General features: G+C 51.7%; 1 protein-coding gene across 1 annotated transcript in view; it reads right to left on the bottom strand.

Annotated features, from left to right (window-relative positions):
* PTPRH (protein tyrosine phosphatase receptor type H) overlaps window positions 1–18,144 on the bottom strand; it is a 30,023-nt gene extending 11,879 nt beyond the window's left edge. The window contains exons 1-10 of the mRNA XM_030821808.1: window positions 18,094–18,144; window positions 16,603–16,636; window positions 16,131–16,397; window positions 13,080–13,346; window positions 9,816–10,082; window positions 7,534–7,803; window positions 6,004–6,303; window positions 5,397–5,663; window positions 756–834; window positions 596–640 (exon numbers count right to left, since the gene is read on the bottom strand). Of these exons, the coding sequence (XP_030677668.1) occupies window positions 596–640; window positions 756–834; window positions 5,397–5,663; window positions 6,004–6,303; window positions 7,534–7,803; window positions 9,816–10,082; window positions 13,080–13,346; window positions 16,131–16,397; window positions 16,603–16,636; window positions 18,094–18,144 (1,847 nt within the window). The remainder of the gene's footprint in view (window positions 1–595; window positions 641–755; window positions 835–5,396; window positions 5,664–6,003; window positions 6,304–7,533; window positions 7,804–9,815; window positions 10,083–13,079; window positions 13,347–16,130; window positions 16,398–16,602; window positions 16,637–18,093) is intronic.
* Window positions 18,145–18,419: the final 275 nt, after the last annotated feature.

Here is an 18,419-nt window from a genome sequence, read left to right as displayed (position 1 = left end):
CTCCACCTCCCAGGTTCATGCCTCAGCCTCCCAAGTAGCTGGGACTATAGGCGCCCGCCACCACGCCTAGCTAATTGTTTGTATTTTTTAGTGGAGACAGGGTTTCACCGTGTTAGCCAGGATGGTCTTGATCTCCTGACCTTGTGGTCCGCCTGCCTGGGCCTCCCAAAGTGCTGGGATTACAGGCGTGAGCCACCGCACCCAGCGATCTTGTTTATTGATATCTCCTGTACTAGAATATAAGCTCCTGGCGGGCAAGAATCTTGGTTTCATTTGCTGTTTGTTTCTTGGTTTCATTTGCTGCTGGTTTCATTTGGCACCTGGAACAGTGCCCGATACATGCTGGTGCTCAGCTGATATCTGCTGAATGAATGAATGTTCGGGAGTTGAGACCAGAACTGAATTCGCTGGCCCGGGCTGCTTGGGGAGTGAGTCGCGATGGAAGGGCTGTGGTCCTTGTCGCAGAGGCATTGGCCCCTTCTGAGACCTTTGTGGGTAAATGCATCGATCCACCCTCTGACCTAGCTGGCAGCCAGCAAATACCCCTTGATTTGACCAGATTCTTTCCGACGCGCCCCCCAGACCTTCTGCTCACCTGAAGACCAGATCCCTGAGTTCTGGTTTCTGCTGCTTCTTATTCCTGGGAAAAGGACGTTAGGATGAGAGGCTCAGTGGGGGGATGCTGCAACCAGGGGTCCTCCTCCTTCTTCTCCAGCCCCCACCCTCCAGGCGGTCAGCCCTGTGCTGAGTCTCACCTCCTTTTCAGGAAGAAAATCAGCAGCACCACGAGGATGAGAAATAGGAGGATGCCCACAGTGGCTCCGGCAATGACCCCTGTAGGGAGGAGGCATTGGGAACCCTCAGAGCGCAGGTCTGATCTGCTCATCTGTCTCCAACCTTGCCCGGCCTTTCCTCTTCCCCAGGAGCCTGGTCCAAATACAGCTGACCCTCGAACATCACGGGTGTGAATTGTGTCGGTCCAGTTATACTTAGGCACTTACCCATGGATTTTCCTCTACCCCTGAGACAGCAAGGCCAGCCCCTCTCCTTCCTCCTTCCTCCTCCTCTGCCTACTCAACGTGAATACTACAAGGATGAAGACCTTTATGATGATCCACTTAATAAATAGTGAGTACATTTTCTCTTCCTTAGGATATTCTTAAAAATGTTTTTTTCCTTAGCTACTTGATTATAAGAATACACTATATAGTACGGCTGGGCGCAGTGGCTCACGCCTGTAATCCCAGCACTTTGGGAGGCCGAGATGGGCGGATCACGAGGTCAGGAGATCGAGACCATCCTAATTAACACGGTGAAACCCCACATCCACTAAAAATACAAAAAATTAGCCGGGTGTGGTGGTGGGTGCCTGTAGTCCCACCTACTCGGGAGGCTGAGGCAGGAGAATGGCGTGAACCTGGGAGGTGGAGCTTGCAGTGAGCCCAGATCACGCCACTGAACTCCAGCCTGGGCAACAGAGCGAGACTCTGTCTCAAAAACAAACAAACAAACAAACAAACAAAAAGAATACAGTATATAGTACATATCCATTCTCCTGCCTCAGCCTCCCGAGTAGCTGGGACTACAGGTGCCAGCCACCACATCTGGCTAATTTCTTGTATTTTTAGTAGAGTCGGGGTTTCACCGTGTTAGCCAGGGTGGTCCTGATCTCCTGACCTCGTGATCCACCCGCCTTGGCCTCCCAAAATGCTGGGATTATAGGCATGAGCCACCATGCCCGGCCATTATATGCAGATTTTCTACTGTGTAGGGGACAATTGTTCAAGGGTCAACTATCTATCATTTTCACAGGTGACCTGGTTGCTGAAGAGTGAGTCCTGGCCAGGCATGGTGGCTCACCCCTGTAATCCCAACACTTTGGCAGGCTGAGGTGGGTGGATCACTCGAGCCCAGGAGTTTGAGACCAGCCTGGGCAACATAAAAAAACCCAGTCTCTACTAAAAATACAAAAGTTAGCTGGGTATGGTGGTGCACACCTGTCATCCCAGCTACTCAGGAGGCTGAGCATAAGAATCACCTGAACCTGGTAGGTGGAGGCTGCAGTGAGCTGAGACTGCACTACTGCACTCCAGACTGGGCGATAGAGTGCGACTCAGTCTCAAAAAAAAAAAAAAAGCAAAACAAAACAAAAAGAACCCCAACAAAATAGCTGGGCATGATAGTACATGCCTGTAGTCCCAGCTACTCAGGGGACTGAGGCAGGAGGATCACTTGAGCCTGGGAGGTGGAGGCTGCAGTGAGCCCAGATCACGCCACTGCACTCCAGCCTGGGCAACACAGTGAGACCCTGTCTCAAAAAAGAACAAAACGAAACAAAACAAAAAAGTGACTCTCGCCTTCCTTAGCTTAGACTAGTGGTTCTCAACAAGGGTGATTTTGCTCCCAAAGAGACACCGGGCAATGTCTGGAGACGTTTTTGGTTGTCACAGCTTGGAAGTGGGAGTGCTACTGGCACATAGCGGGTGGGAACCAGAGGTGCGGCTCAATATCCTACAACGCACAGGACGGCCCCCCCACAACAAAGAAGGATCTAGCTGGAAACGTCTGTAGTGCCGAGGCGGAGGAAACACTTTGCTGGTTGTGAAATTGTCCCTGGCATGGATGGCTTCTGTTCTCCCCAGATTGAGGCTTCATCTTCTCAGAGGTCCTGCTGGCTGGTGAAAGACTCCCCAGCAACGGAGCCTACCGAGATCTGGTGGTGCCTTTTTTTTTTTTTTTTTTTTTTTGGTTTGTTTTTTGAGATGGAGTTTTGCTCTTGTTGACCAGGCTGGAGTGCAATGGCGCAATCCCGGCTCACCGCAACCTCCGCCTCCTGGGTTCTAGTGATTCTCTTGCCTCAGCCTCCTGAGTAGTTGGGATGACAGACACGCGCCACCACGCCTGGCTAATTTTTTGTATTTTTAGTAGAGACAGGGTTTCTCCATGTTGGTCAGGCTGGTCTCGAACTCCCAACCGCAGGTGATCCTCCCACCTTGGCCTCCCAAAGTGCTGGGATTACAGGTGTGAGCCACCACGCCCGGCTGATCTGGTGGTGTCTATGGGTGCTCTCAGGCTCTGATGGCACAGTTCTCCCAAGATCTGTCGTTAGATGTCTAGTCTTAGGGCAGACTCAAGCCTATGGCCCATCTCCATCAGCCTTGAAGGCCCCCAAGCTGCAGCTTCTCAGCAATCCTGAGAAGAGTGTGTTTGTTGACAGGGAACTGAAGGGTCTTACAACCTGTACGGGAGACTCATTCCCTCTTGGACTTGGCCTCACAGAATTGGACTAGAGGACCTGTTCTCTCAGGGATCCTTGTCACAAAGGGAGAGAACTTTCTCAGCAATGGGGTCTGGCAAAGCCCAGTTCAAACAGCATCCATTGATCACCACGTCAACCCCCAGTCTCTCTCCAGATTGGAGACCCAATCTCATAAGAAACCCTCTTCCTAGGAAGTGATTGATGGGGCAAAGTGAGGCTTATGGCCATGGTCTTGGTACATGGCCAGGTCTTTCCAAAGTCTAAGCTCCAAAGTTCTTCAAGCACCACATTGATTACTGCAAGATGATACAACCACATTCGGAAAAACAAAACTGGGGGGGGGGGGTAGTTAAATGTATAGTTCCCATGTGATCCCTCAGTTCCGCTACTGGGTATAGACCCAAGAGAAATAAAAACATACGTCCACACAAAACCTATCCACAAACGTTCCTAGCGGCATTACCCATAATAGTAAAAACTGGAAACTACTCAACTGATCCATCAACTGGATCAATGAATGGATGAAAATGAATGGGTAGGCCAGGTGCGGTGGCTCACACCTGTAATCCCAACACTTTGGGAGGAGGAGCCAGGAGGATTACTTCAGGTGAGGAATTCGAGACCAGTCTGTCCAACATGGCAAAACCCCATCTCTACTAAAAAAATTTAAAAATTTGCTGGGCATGGTGGCTCACGCCTGTAATCCCAGCACTTTGGGAGGCCGAGGTGGGTGGATCACCTGAGGTCAAGAGTTTGAGACCAGCCTGGCCAACATGGCAGAGCCCCATCTCTACTAAAAGTATAAAAGTTAGCTGGGCGTGGTAGGAGGCGCCTATAATCCCAGCTACTCAGGAGGCTGAGGCAGAAGGATCGCTTGAACCCGGGAGGTGGAGGTTGCAGTGAGCCGAGATTGCACCACTGCACTCCAGTCTGGGCGACAAGAGTGAAACTCCGCCTCAAAAAATAAAAAAAAAAATAAAAAGTTAGCCAAGCATGGTGGCACATGCCTGTAATCCCAGATACTTGGGTGGCTGAGGCACAAGAATTGCTTGAACCCTGGTAGCAGAGGTTGCAGTGAGCAGAGATCATGCCACTGCGCTCCAGCTTGGGTGACAGACTGAGTCTCAAAACAAAAACAAAAACAAAAAAACAAATAATGCTCAGTGAAAGTGGCCAGTCACAAAGAAACACATAATGTGTGATTGCATTTCTTTTGTTTTTGAAACAGAGTCTCGTTCCTTCACCCAGGCTGGAGTGCAGTGGCCCTGATCATAGTTCACTGCAGTCTCAACCTCCTGGGCTCAAGTGATCCTTCCGACTCAGCCTCCTGAGTAGTTAGGACTACAGACATACACCACCACGGCTGGCTAATTTTTTAAAATGTAGAGATGGGGTCTCACTCTGTTGCCCAGACTGGTCTCGAACTCCTGAGCTCAAGTGATCCTTCCACCTCAGCCTCCCAAAGTGCTGGGATTCCAGGCATGAGCCACTGTGCCCATTCTATGATTGCATTTTAATGAAATGTCCTGGAGAGGCAAATCTACAGAGATTGAAAGTGGATGAGAGATTTCCGAGGCTGGGGGCTGGGGAATGGGAGAACTAGGGGGTGGTGGCTCAGCAGGGTGAGCTTTCTGTTGGGGGTAATGAAAATGTTCTAAAATGATAGTGATGATGGTTGCACAATGCTGTGAATATAAGAAGAGTCATTGAATTGTACCTTTAAGTGGTTAGTTATAGATGGGCATGGTGGCCCACACCTGTAATCCCAGCACTTTGGGAGCCCGAGGCGGGCAGATCACCTGAGGTCAGGAGTTTGAGACCAGCCTGGCCAACATGGTGAAACTCCATCTCTACTAAAAATCCAAAAATTAGCCGGGCATGGTGGCATGTGCCTGTAATCCCAGCTACTCAGGAGGCTGAGGCAGGAGAATCACTTGAACCCGGGAGGCAGAGGTTGCAATGAGCCAAGATCGTGCCACTGCACTCCAGCCTGGACAACAAGAGCAAAACTCCATCTCAAAATACAAAATAAAAAAGATGTTTCAAAGGAAATGAGAAACAAAAGAGTCCCATTGATTTCCTCACAATGGGGCCTGATGGGGTCTACTGAGAATATCATCATAGCAGCTCCGCTCACCTGCACTCTCGGTGTGGCAGATCACAGACAGAGACACGACCTTCATTCCGTCCCAGATGGTCGTGATGGTGGCTGGGTAGGACTGAGCTGGCCCGAGACCCAACACAGACACAGCCTCCCCACATGAAGATCTGTCCTGGAAGCCCCGCTGTCCTCCCACCTCCAACTCAAAGGCCTCGTAGCCTCCCTGGGGGCAGGACCAGGTCAAGATGACTCCATAGCCGGCTGAGGTGCTGACACAGGAAGTGATGGTGACTGCGTCTGGGTCTGGGTGAAGGAAGCAAGAGGTCAGCAGCGCTATCCAAGGTGGCTTTCCACCCCCTCCACCCCTACCCCCACTCCTCAGACCAGTTTTCTGAGACGAGCCCATCCCTTCCTCCCCAAATCCAAACTACCTCATCCTCCCTCCTTTTCTGTCCTCCCCAAATGGACACAAATGAGTCCTTTTAAACTACAACTCCCATGAGGCCTTGGGCTCCTCCATCACTGCAGCTCATGAAGTCATGGCCTGTGGCCTGATGGGATTTGTATTCCATTCATCTCTCAGCTCGCAAGGCCTGTGAGCTAAGCCCGGTTCACCACTTGAAGGCAGGAAGGGGAGTCTCACATGTGGACGCGCAGAGGCTCTGCGTGGAACTGGCTACGTCATTCCTCTCTGCCCACACGGTGAAGTTGTACAGAGTCCCGGGTTCCAGGGCCTCCACCTTGTACCACGTCTCATTGGTCCTGCTGGTCTGGTTGGCCCAATTCGCTTGGGGATCTTGCCCCCTCTGGGGACGTCCCTTGCTGGCCCACTGGACCCAGTATACGTACAACTGAGAGTGGGGGTCTCCAGGGGCCTTCCACCACAGTGTGACTGAGTTCTTAGTCTGAGTTTCATTCTGGAGATCTGTGACCTCACTGGGAGCTGAGAAGTGAGAACAGAGGCCTAAGGGGGTATCCTCGAAGACCCTCCTACCCGAGCCTGCCTGCCTCTCCCCCACAGCAAAGCTGAGCTATCCATTATTGATGGCTCCAGTGGCTAAGGAGGCTGAACCACAGGAAAGAGCCTAGATACCCAAAGACCATGGGGACCAGAATCTCCTAGCCCTCTCCGTCCCCTGGCTACAGCCCTGGGTCCCACCCTGTCATCTTTCTGTTCTTCCCAAATGCACACCAATCCCACCCACTGAAACTACAATTCCCATGAGGCCATGGATTTTCTGAATCGCTGCAGCTTATGAAGTCATGGCCCCATGGTATGATGGGATTTGTAGTCCTCCACCTCTCATTGGCCCTCGAGATCTGATCTCTGTATTTTCTTTCCCACAGGAACCCCAGGTAGGGTGCCGTCTCACTCTAGACACACCACGTGTCTATAGGGAGCTGACAAGTTTCATCTTTTTAGCCCAAATGACCAAGGATTAAAGAGTTCCAGGTTCAGGCCAGGCATGGTGGCTCACTCTGGTAATCTCAGTGCTTTGGGAGGCCGAGGCGGGAGGATCACTTGAGCCTAAGAATTTGACACCAGCTTGGGCAACATAATGAGACCCTGTCTCTACAAAAAATATTTTTTTTAAATGAGCTGGGCATGGTGGCGCATGTTTGTGGTCCTAGCTACTCAGGAGGCTGAGGTGGGAGGATCACTTGAGCCCAGGAGGTCGAGGCTGCAGTAAACCATGATCGCACCACTGCACTCCAGCCTGGGCAACAGAGCAAGACCCTGTCACACACACAAGAAAAGAATGAACCTAGTCTCCATAGTGATTCTGAATTTTCTCATGAGCGGGACCCACCGTGCCTAGGCTGAGAGGTGGGGCCCTCTTGCTTCATCTAATTCCCTGGGACCAGCTGTTGGCTATTGTCCAGCTGGTGACTTTGTCAGCTCCTGAGAGGTGGTGCTGGACAACTGAGGGCTCCCCCTGACCCCAAAGAGTCCACTTCCCAAAGGGAGAAAAAACAGGTCCCACAGCTTGGAAAGCCCTGTCTGCTAAGAAATGACACCTGCTAGGAAAGGGCCCTACAGGTTTAAGCTCTGGCCGGTGATGCTGGAGAGGCCGATGGGTACTCTTCATCTCCCAAGGAGCTCCCAAAGTCCCTTCATCTTTTTCCTTCCCCCATCCTAATAGAGCTGGGTTCAGAACCGACTGTGTCTCACCGGTGGCTGCAGTGAGGGTGCTGTTATAGCCTCTGACCTCATTCCTCTCGGCCCAGACGGTGAGGTGGTACAGGCTGCCAGCTTCCAGTTCCTTTAGGGTGATGTCAGTACCTGAGGTGCTTTGGGTCCTGGGGTCAGTCATGCCTTCCCCGATCCATGAGACCCAGTAGGTGTAGGAAGACTGGCCTGGGCCCTGGGGAGCTGTCCAGTGCAAAGCAATGGAGCTGTTGGTCCAGTCCTGCTTGCGGAGGCTTGTCACTGCGTTGGGGACTGGGAGAGGGAGCAGAGTCAGGATTTCCACATCCCCTAGTCCTCAAGAGTCCAGAACACAGTGATATGCCCTGTCCTTGTGCAGCCCAGCTCATTAAGAAACACCTGCTGGCAGGGCGCAGTGGCTCAGGCCTGTAATCCCAGCACTTTGGGAGGCTGAGGCAAGTGGATCACCTGAGGTCAGGAGTTCAAGACCAGCCTGGGCAACATGATCAATGGGGTTTAGTAGAAACCCTGTCTCTACTAAAAATACAAAAGTTAGCTGGGCGTGGTGTGACGTGTGCCTGTAATTCCAGCTACTCAGGAAGCGGAGGCCCGAGAATCACTTGAACCTGGGAGGCGGAGCTTGCAGTGAGCCGAGATTGCACCACTGCACTCCAGCCTGGGCAACAGAGTGAGACTCAGTCTCAAAAAAAAAAAAAAAAAGAAAAAGAAAAAACTTTAATGTGTGCACATCTCACAGGGGGTCTTGTTAAATGCGGGTTCTGAGCAGTAGGTCTGGGGTGGAGCTGACATCTCTCATTTCCAGTCAGCTCCCCTGAACACTGATGCTGCTCACACGTGGGTCATCATTTGAGTAGTACTATAGCCTCCATATGTGTGTCCCCTCCCACAAATTCGTATGCTGAAACCTAATCTCCAATGGAGGCCGGGCACGGTGGCTCACGCCTGTAATCCCAGCTCGTTGGGAGGCCGAGGCGGGTGGATCACGAGGTCAGGAGATTGAGACCATCCTGGCTAATATGGTGAAACATGTCTCGACTAAAAACACAAAAAATTAGCTGGGCATGGTGGCGGGCACCTGTAGTCCCAGCTATGCGGGAGGCTGAGGCAGGAGAATGGTGTCAACTCGGGAGGCAGAGCTTGCAGTGAGCCGAGATCACGCCACTGTACTCCAGCCTGGGTGACAGAGCGAGACTCCATCTCAAAACAAACAAAAAAATCTCCAATGGAATAGTATTAAGAGATAGGGCCCTTGAAGATTAGGTCATAAAGGTGAAGCCTTTATGCCTGGGGTTACTGCCTAAGAGAGGCCCAATGACCCAGCACAGTTTCACATTTCATGTGGGCTTACATGCCTGTAATCTCAGCAAGTTGGGGGGCTGAGGTAGGGAGATTGCTTGAGGCCAGGAGTTAGAGACCAGCCTGGACCACACAGCAAGACCTCATCTCTAAAAAAAATAAATTAGTCAGGCGTGGTGGCCCACGCCTGTAGTCCCTGCTACTTGGGAGGCTGAGGTGGGCGGATCACTTCAGCCCAGGAATTTGAGGCTGCAGTGAGCTATGATCCTGCCACTGCACTCCAGCCTGGATGACAAAGCGAGACTCCAGCTCTAAAAAAAGGAAAAAAATAAGAGAGACTCAGGGGAGCTTTGTGTGGTGATGAAGACGGTCTCTCACTTTCCAATATGGTAGGCATTAGCACCGTGGAGGACGAAGCAGGGACTGGGAGCCCCTCAAAAGGCCTGTTGAGCACTTGAAATATGAAACTGATTTTGCAGTTTCATGCAACTTGAATGAGTTGAAATTTAATAGCCACGTGTGGCTAGTGGCTACCATATTGGACAATGGAGGTATAGACACAGGAAGCTGTCCACATCAGGGTCATAGAGCTGATGATCTGAGTTTCCATCCTCAGTATGTGACACAGTTGGGAACTAGAAGAAGAGTCAGAGGGTCAGAGTGTCCCCACTCACAGTATCTAATTCCTTGAAAGCTCAGGTAACATGTCTTGGCCCCTGCACGTTCCTGTTGGTGCAGGAAGATGCCCCTTGGCATTATGGTCCACATTCTAGAGAGTCCTAGACACAGACCAGCCCCAACTTAGCAGCTGGAGGTACCATGGACATTCATGCTTTCTTCATCTCTGAGCTGAGACTGCCCCAGGATGTGGACATGAGTACCTGGCTCAATATGGCCCAGAGGGACTGTGGACTAGACAATCGGCCACGTTCTCCTGCCTACTGTCCCTTAAACAAGTAAGAGCAAAACACATGGCAACTGCCTCTCACCTGTGGAGGCATTTCGAGTCTCCCGGGAGCTGTTCATTCCATTCTTCCACACCCACACGGAAAACGCATACAAAGACCCGGGTTCAAGTCCATCCACAGTGATGTTGGTGTCTGCTGTGCTTCGAGTCTCCATTCTGTCACCATCTCCAGTGTACTCAACCCAGTAGGTGGAGTTCTGTGGGTCTGGGCCATCGCGGGCCTCCCAGGTCAGGGCGATGGAGCTGTTGGTCTGAGCCTCCACTCTCAGGTTCCTCACTGGGTTGGGAGCTGAAAACCAGTACAGGAGGGAAAATCAGTTGTTGTTTCTGGCCCTCGAACTTTCCAGCCCTTCCTTAATCATTGCATCCAGCAGGTGGGGGCAGGGAGGCCCAGCTCTGCACTGTCCAGTATGGCAGCCACGAGTTCCACGTGAATGTTGAGCACCGTGAAGCGGCTTTTGTGAAATGAGATGAGCCGTTAGTGTAAGATCCACACCGGCTTTTGAAGAGTTGGTATGAAATTAAGAATGTCAACTGTCTCATTGATCCCTCATATATATATATATATATATACACACACATATATATATACACATACACATATATATATATACATACACATATATATATATTTTGTGGGTATATACTCAGTGTATATATTTAATGATCCTTTCCTTATATTGATTACATGTCAAAATGATAATATTTTGTATCTGCCAGGTGCGGTGGCTCACATCTGTAATCCCAGCACTTTGGGAGGCTAAGGCAGGTGGATCACCTGAGATCAGGATTTCGAGACCAGCCTGGCCAACGTGGCAAAACCCGTCTCTACTAAAAATACAAAAGTTAGCCGGGTGTGGTGGCGTATGCCTGTAGTCCCAGCTACTCGGGAGGCTGAGGCAGGAGAATCACTTGAACCCAGGAGGCGGAGGTTGCAGTGAGTCAAGATAGTGCCACTACATTTCAGCCTGGGAGACAGAGACTCTGTCTCAAAAAAAAAAAAAAAAAAAATGGACTGGGCGCGGTGGCTTATGCCTGTAATCCCAGCACTTTGGGAGGCCGAGGCGGGTGGTTCACAAGGTCAGGAGATCGAGACCATCCTGGCCAACATGGTGAAACCCCATCTCTACTAAAAATACAAAAAATTAGCCGGGCGTGGTGGTGTGCACCTGTAGTCCCAGCTACTCAGGAGGCTGAGGCAGGAGGATGGCATGAACCTGGGAGGCAGAGCTTGCAGTGAGCCGAGATCGCACCACTGCACTCTAGGCTGGGCGACAGAGCAAGACTCTGTCTCAAAAAACAAAAAAATATTGTATCTGATGGGCTACATAAAATATCTCATAGTAATTTAGTTTATTTGTTTGTTCGTTTCTTTTTTTGTTTTGTTTTGAGACAGGGTTTCTCTCTGTTGCCCAGGCTGGAGTGCAGTGGTCCAATCAGAGCTCACTGCAACCTCTGCCTCCCGGGCTCAAGCGATCCTCTCACCTCGGCCTCCCGAGTAGATGGAACCACATGTACACGCCACCACAGCTAATTTTTTAATTTTTTTGTAGAGACAGGCTGACCAGTTTCTTTTTACTTATTTTTATGTGGCTGATAGAAAATTGAAATTCTCATGTGTGGCTTCCACTGTGTTTCTATTGGACTAAAGAATCTGTTGCATTTTGTCAGCTCTCAACCACCCCCTACCACTGTCCTTATAAAAGAAATAAACATAAGACAGCGGCTGCCTCTTACCTGTGGCACCAGTGACATTCTCCGCAGAGCTATTTACTCCGTCTTTCTCCACCCACACAGAAAACGTATACAATGACCCGGGTCCAAGCCCATCCACGGTGACTCTGGTGTCTCTCGTGGTTCGAGTCTCTGTTCTGCCACCATCTCCAGTGCACTGAACCCAGTAGGTGCAGTTCTGTGAGTCTGGGCCATCGGGGGCCTCCCAGCTCAGGGAGATGGAGCTGGTGGTCTGAGCCTCCACTGTCAGGTTCCTCACTGGGTTGGGGGCTGAGAAATTAGGAAGAAAGATCTAATATAAGCAGGACTACAGAACACAATGGGGGCAGCCAGTGAGGTTTTTGTTTGTTTTTTTCGAGACAGAGTCTTGGTCTGTCGTCCAGGCTGGAGTGCAGTGGCACGATCTCGGCTCACCACAACCTCCGCCACCCAGGTTCAAGCGATTCTCCTGCCTCAGCCTCCCGAGTAGGTGGGACTACCGGTGTGCACCACCACACCCAGCTAATTTTTATATTTTTTCACCATGTTGGCCAGGCTGGTCTCGAACTCCTGACCTCAAGTGATCCTCCCACCTCGGCCTCCCAAAGTGCTGGGACTACAGGCGTGAGGCAACATGCCTGGTCAAGTGGGCATTTTTGATCATCAAAGTTCCTCGTTCTCCCTCAACAGCTGGTGCCAGAGAGTATGGCCTAGACCAGTGCTTCTCATTCTTTACTGTGTGCACACATCTCACAGGGGACCTTGTGAAATGCACGTTCTCACTCAGCAGGGCTAGGATGGAGCTGAGAGTCTGCACTACCCCCCACCCTTTTTTTCCCCACCAGTGTCACTTGCCAATGTATTTCCATCAGCTCTCAGAGACACGGATGCTGCCCACACATGGACCACACTTTGGGTAGCAAAGACCTGAGCCAGCGCTTTCTAGCTGAGCTTCTGCAATGATGGAAATGCTTTCCCACCTTCCAATATGGTAGGAGAACAGAGAAGGAAATGGAAGCCCTTCAACAGGGCTTTCAAATATATGAAATATGAAACTGAATTTGCAGTTTCATGCAACTTGAATGAGTTGAAATTTAATAGCCACGTGTGGCTCGTGGCTACCATATTGGACAATGGAGGTGTAGACACAGGAAGCTGTCCACATCAGGATCATAGAGCTGATGATCTGAGTTTCCATCCTCAGTATGTGACACAGTTGGGAACTAGAAGAAGAGTCAGAGGATCAGAGTGTCCCCACTCACAGTATGTAATTCCTTGAAAGCTCAGGTAACATGTCTTGGCCCCTGCACGTTCCTGTTGGTGCAGGAAGATGCCCCTTGGCATTATGGTCCACATTCTAGAGAGTCCTAGACACAGACCGGCCCCAACTTAGCAGCTGGAGGTACCATGGACATTCATGCTTTCTTCCTCTCTGAGCTGAGACTGCCCCAGGATGTGGACATGAGTACCTGGCTCAATATGGCCCAGAGGGACTGTGGACTAGACAATCGGCCACGTTCTCCTGCCTACTGTCCCTTAAACAAGAGCAAAACACATGGCAACTGCCTCTCACCTGTGGAGGCATTTCGAGTCTCCCGGGAGCTGTTCATTCCATTCTTCCACACCCACACGGAAAACACATACAAAGACCCGGGTTCAAGTCCATCCACAGTGATGTTGGTGTCTGCTGTGCTTCGAGTCTCCATTCTGTCACCATCTCCAGTGTACTCAACCCAGTAGGTGGAGTTCTGTGGGTCTGGGCCATCGGGGGCCTCCCAGCTCAGGGAGATGGAGCTGTTGGTCTGAGCCTCCACTCTCAGGTTCCTCACTGGGTTGGGAGCTGAAAACCAGTACAGGAGGGAAAATCAGTTGTAGTTTCTGGCCCTCGAACTTTCCATCCCTTCCTTAACCATTGGATCCAGCAGGTGGGGGCAGGGAGGCCCAGCTCTGCACTGTCCAGTATGGCAGCCACGAGTTCCACGTGAATGTTGAGCACCGTGAAGCGGCTTTTGTGAAATGAGATGAGCCGTTAGTGTAAGATCCACACCGGCTTTTGAAGAGTTGGTATGAAATTAAGAATGTCAACTATCTCATTGATACTTTATATATATATATATATATACACACACATATATATACACATACACATATATATATACATACACATATATATATTTTGTGGGTATATACTCAGTGTATATATTTAATGATCCTTTCTTTATATTGATTACATGTCAAAACGATAATATTTTGTATCTGCCAGTTGTGGTGGCTCACACCTATAATCCCAGCACTTTGGGAGGCTGAGGCAGGCAGATCACCTGAGATCAGGAGTTCGAGACCAGCCTGGCCAACATGGCAAAACCCGTCTCTACTAAAAATACAAAAGTTAGCCGGGTGTGGTGGCGTACGCCTGTAGTCCCAGCTACTCGGGAGGCTGAGGCAGGAGAATCACTTGAACCCAGGAGGCGGAGGTTGTAGTGAGTCAAGACCGTGCCACTACATTTCAGCCTGGGAGACAGAGACTCCGTCTCAAAAAAAAAAAAAAAAAATGGACTGGGCGCGGTGGCTTATGCCTGTAATCCCAGCACTTTGGGAGGCCGAGGCGGGTGGATCACAAGGTCAGGAGATCATGACCATCCTGGCCAATATGGTGAAACCCCGTCTCTACTAAAAATACAAAAAATTAGCCGGGCGTGGTGGTGTGCACCTGTAGTCCCAGCTACTCAGGAGGCTGAGGCAGGAGGATGGTGTGAACCCGGGAGGCAGAGCTTGTAGTGAGCCGAGATCGTGCCACTGCACTCCAGCCTGGGCAACAGAGCGAGACTCTGTCTCAAAAAACAAAAAAAAAATTGTATCTGATGGGCTACATAAAATATCTCATAGTAATTTAGTTTATTTGTTTGTTTGTTTCTTTTTTTGTTTTGTTTTGAGACAGGGTTTCTCTCTGTTGCCCAGGCTGGAGTGCAGTGGTCCAATCAGAGCTCACTGCAACCTCTGCCTCCCGGGCTCAAGCGATCCTCTCACCTCGGCCTCCCGAGTAGATGGAACCACATGTACACGCCACCACAGCTAATTTTTTAATTTTTTTGTAGAGACAGGCTGACCAGTTTCTTTTTACTTATTTTTATGTGGCTGATAGAAAATTGAAATTCTCATGTGTGGCTTCCACTGTGTTTCTATTGGACTAAAGAACCTGTTTGTTGCATTTTGTCAGCTCTCAACCACCCCCTACCACTGTCCTTATAAAAGAAATAAACATAAGACAGTGGCTGCCTCTTACCTGTGGCACTAGTGACATTCTCCGCAGAGCTATTTACTCCGTCTTTCTCCACCCACACAGAAAACATATACAATGACCCGGGTCCAAGCCCATCCACGGTGACTCTGGTGTCTCTCGTGGTTCGAGTCTCTGTTCTGCCATCTCCAGTGCACTGAACCCAGTAGGTGGAGTTCTGTGGGTCTGGGCCATCGGGGACCTCCCAGGTCAGGGCGATGGAGCTGTTGGTCTGAGCCTCCACTGTCAGGTTCCTCACTGGGTTGGGAGCTGAAAACCAGTACAGGAGGGAAAATCAGTTGTAGTTTCTGGCCCTCAAACTTTCCATCCCATCCTTAACCATTGGATCCGGCAGGTGGGGGCAGGGAGGCCCAGCTCTGCACTGTCCAGTATGGCAGCCACGAGTTCCACGTGAATGTTGAGCACCGTGAAGTGGCTTTTGTGAAATGAGATGAGCCGTTAGTGTAAGATCCACACCGGCTTTTGAAGAGTTGGTATGAAATTAAGAATGTCAACTGTCTCATTGATACTTTATATATATTTTTTTTGTGTGAGTATATACTCGGTGTATATATTTAATGATCCTTTTTATATTGATTACATGTCAAAATGAAAATATTTTGTATCTGCCGGGTGTGGTGGCTCACGCCTGTAATCCCAGCACTTTGGGAGGCCGAGGCAGGCAGATCACCTGAGGTCAGGAGTTCGAGACCAGCCTGGCCAACATGGCGAAACCCCGTCTCTACAAAAAATACAAAAGTTAGCCAGGCGTGGTGGCGTATGCCTGTAGTCCCAGCTACATGGGAGGCTGAGGCAGGAGAATCGCTTGAACCCGGGAGGCAGAGCTTGCAGTGAGTCAAGATCGTGCCACTGCACTCCAACCTGGGCGACAGAGCAAGACTCTGTCTCAAAAAAAAAAATTGTATCTGATGGACTACATAAAATGTCTCATAGTAATTTAGTTTGTTTGTTTTTTTTCTTTTTTTTTTTTTTTTTTTTTGGGACAGGGTTTCTCTCTGTTGCCCAGGCTGGAGTGCAGTGTCCAATCAGAGCTCACTGCAACCTCTGCCTCCCGGGCTCAAGCGATCCTCTCACCTCGGCCTCCCGAGTAGATGGAACCACATGTACACGCCACCACAGCTAATTTTTTAATTTTTTTGTAGAGACAGGCTGACCAGTTTCTTTTTACTTATTTTTATGTGGCTGATAGAAAATTGAAATTCTCATGTGTGGCTTCCACTGTGTTTCTATTGGACTAAAGAACCTGTTGCATTTTGTCAGCTCTCAACCACTCCCTACCACTGTCCTTATAAAAGAAATAAACATAAGACAGTGGCTGCCTCTTACCTGTGGCACTAGTGACATTCTCCGCAGAGCTATTTACTCCGTCTTTCTCCACCCACACAGAACAGATATACAGTGACCCGGGTCCAAGCCCATCCACGGTGACTCTGGTGTCTCTCGTGGTTCGAGTCTCTGTTCTGCCACCATCTCCAGTGCACTGAACCCAGTAGGTGCAGTTCTGTGGGTCTGGGCCATCGGGGACCTCCCATCTCAGGGAGATGGAGCTGGTGGTCTGAGCCTCCACTGTCAGGTTCCTCACTGGGTTGGGGGCTGAGAATTGGGAAGGAGGGTCCGGTGAAAAGGGAACCAGGTCAGTACAATCCCTCCCAACCCCCTGTGCTCATGTCCCAGAAACAACAGCGCTCATAAGCCCCTACTATGGACCACTGGACCCCACGGGGACCCCCCAGAGGCTCACGGCACTTGTGGTCCCACCTCTTCGAGTGGGCAGTGAGTTCAGGCAGGGGTCACTCACCGGCCGCCCTGGCCCCTGTCCAGCTGCACAGGCCCTGGAGGGAACCCAGAGAGAATGGCGTCAGCCTCTCAACCACTCCTCCGCCCAGTGAGGCCTCGGGGCTGGGAGGAGCGGCTGGTCCCCCGCCCCATGAGTCACCCTTGCATGGGAAGGAGGGGCAGGCGTTAGGCTGGGCTGTCACGAAGGTCACCCCAACCGTCTTTCCTGGGTCGAAGAGAGAGGGGGAGCATGGCAGGAGTGGAGCTTGGGGAGCTGGGGTTGGCTCCACCCAATAAGGCCGAGAGATAAAATTAATGATTTCATTTCCCGAAATATACGGCCTTGGAAAACCGAGGGCAGAGAGCAATGAACAGATTGGGAAGAGACAAAAAAACCAAGGTTGGGGATCAGGAACCTTGGCCTGAGGGAGGAGGGGCTGGGGGCCTGGGTCTGAGGGAGGAGGGGCTGGGGGCCTGGGTCTGAGGGAGGAGGGCTGGGGCCCTGGACTCCTGAGTCTGAGGGAAGAGGGCCTGGGGGCCTGGGTCTGAGGGAGGAGGGTGGAGGGCCTGGACTCCTGGGTCTGAGGGAGGAGGGCTGGGGCCCTGGACTCCTGAGTCTGAGGGAAGAGAGGTTGGGGGTCTGGAATCCTGAGTCTGAGGGAGGAGGGGCTGGAGGCCTGGACTCCTGGGTCTTGGAGAGGAGGGGCTGGGGGTCTGGGCTCTTAGTCTGAGGGAGGAGGAGCTGGGGGCCTGGACTCCTGGGTCTGAGGGAGGAGGGGCTGGGGGCCTGAACTCCTGGGTCTGAGGGAGGAGGGGCTGGGGGCCTGGACTTCTGGGTCTGAGGGAGGAGGGGCTGGGGGCCTGGACTTCTGGGTCTGAGGGAGAGAGGTTGGGGGCCTGGACTCCTGGGTCTGAGGGAAGAGAGGTTGGGGGCCTGGACTCCTAGTCTGAGGGAGGAGGGGCTGGGGGCCTGGACTCCTGGGTCTTAGGGAGGAGGGACTGGGGGCCTGGACTCCTAGTCTGAGGGAGGAGGGGCTGGGGGCCTGGACTCCTGGGTCTTAGGGAGGAGGGACTGGGGGCCTGGACTCCTGGGTCTTAGGGAGGAGGGACTGGGGGCCTGGACTCCTAGTCTGAGGGAGGAGGGCTGGGGGCCTGGACTCCTGGGTCTTAGGGAGGAGGGACTGGGGGCCTGGACTCCTGGGTCTGAGGGAGGAGGGGCTGCTCCCTGTCTGTGAGCACAGCTGTGTGTCGCCTGAAGCCAGTGTCCTCCACAGCAGACATGACAGTATCTAAGAGCCCGGGTGAAGCCGGTGTCCCCCGCAGCAGACATGACAGTATCTAAGAGCCCGGGTGTAAGACTCCTACAGTCTCTGCCAAGCCTGAAGCCCTCTGCCTTCTCCAGGGGATCTTCAGCACCTACTTCCTCAAGATCGAGGTGCAAGGATCCAGCTCCTTCTCCCTCAGACCTGGGAGTCCCTGCCTTGGGAGCCAGCTCTGGGCGGGGAGCACTTACCAGCAGCACCAGGTTCCCCCAGAGCCCGAGGCCCCCGCCAGCCCCGGCCATGCCTCCAGACACTGCCGGGGACCCAGGAGTCCCAGGCCTGGTCCTTCTACCTGCTGGACTTTACACTCAAGAATTTCCCCTTTCCCAGATCATTGGTGAAGCCAGGGGCCAGGGCGGGAAGGGGAGGAGGAGGAAGTGGAACCCAGCTCTCAGCCCTGCCCCGCTGGCCCTCACCTTCCTCCCTCACCGCTGCCTCTAGCTCTGACACTGGAGACGCCTCCGATCCTTTCTCCAGCCCCCAGCCCACTCCACTTTGTCCCCTGAAATCTCCCTCT

The sequence above is a fragment of the Nomascus leucogenys genome, chromosome 10, assembly GCF_006542625.1.
Source record: "Nomascus leucogenys isolate Asia chromosome 10, Asia_NLE_v1, whole genome shotgun sequence".
NCBI classification, from domain to species: domain Eukaryota; kingdom Metazoa; phylum Chordata; class Mammalia; order Primates; family Hylobatidae; genus Nomascus; species Nomascus leucogenys.
The sequence above is the reverse complement of the archived record's forward strand: the minus strand, read 5'-3'. Positions and strand labels throughout refer to the sequence as shown.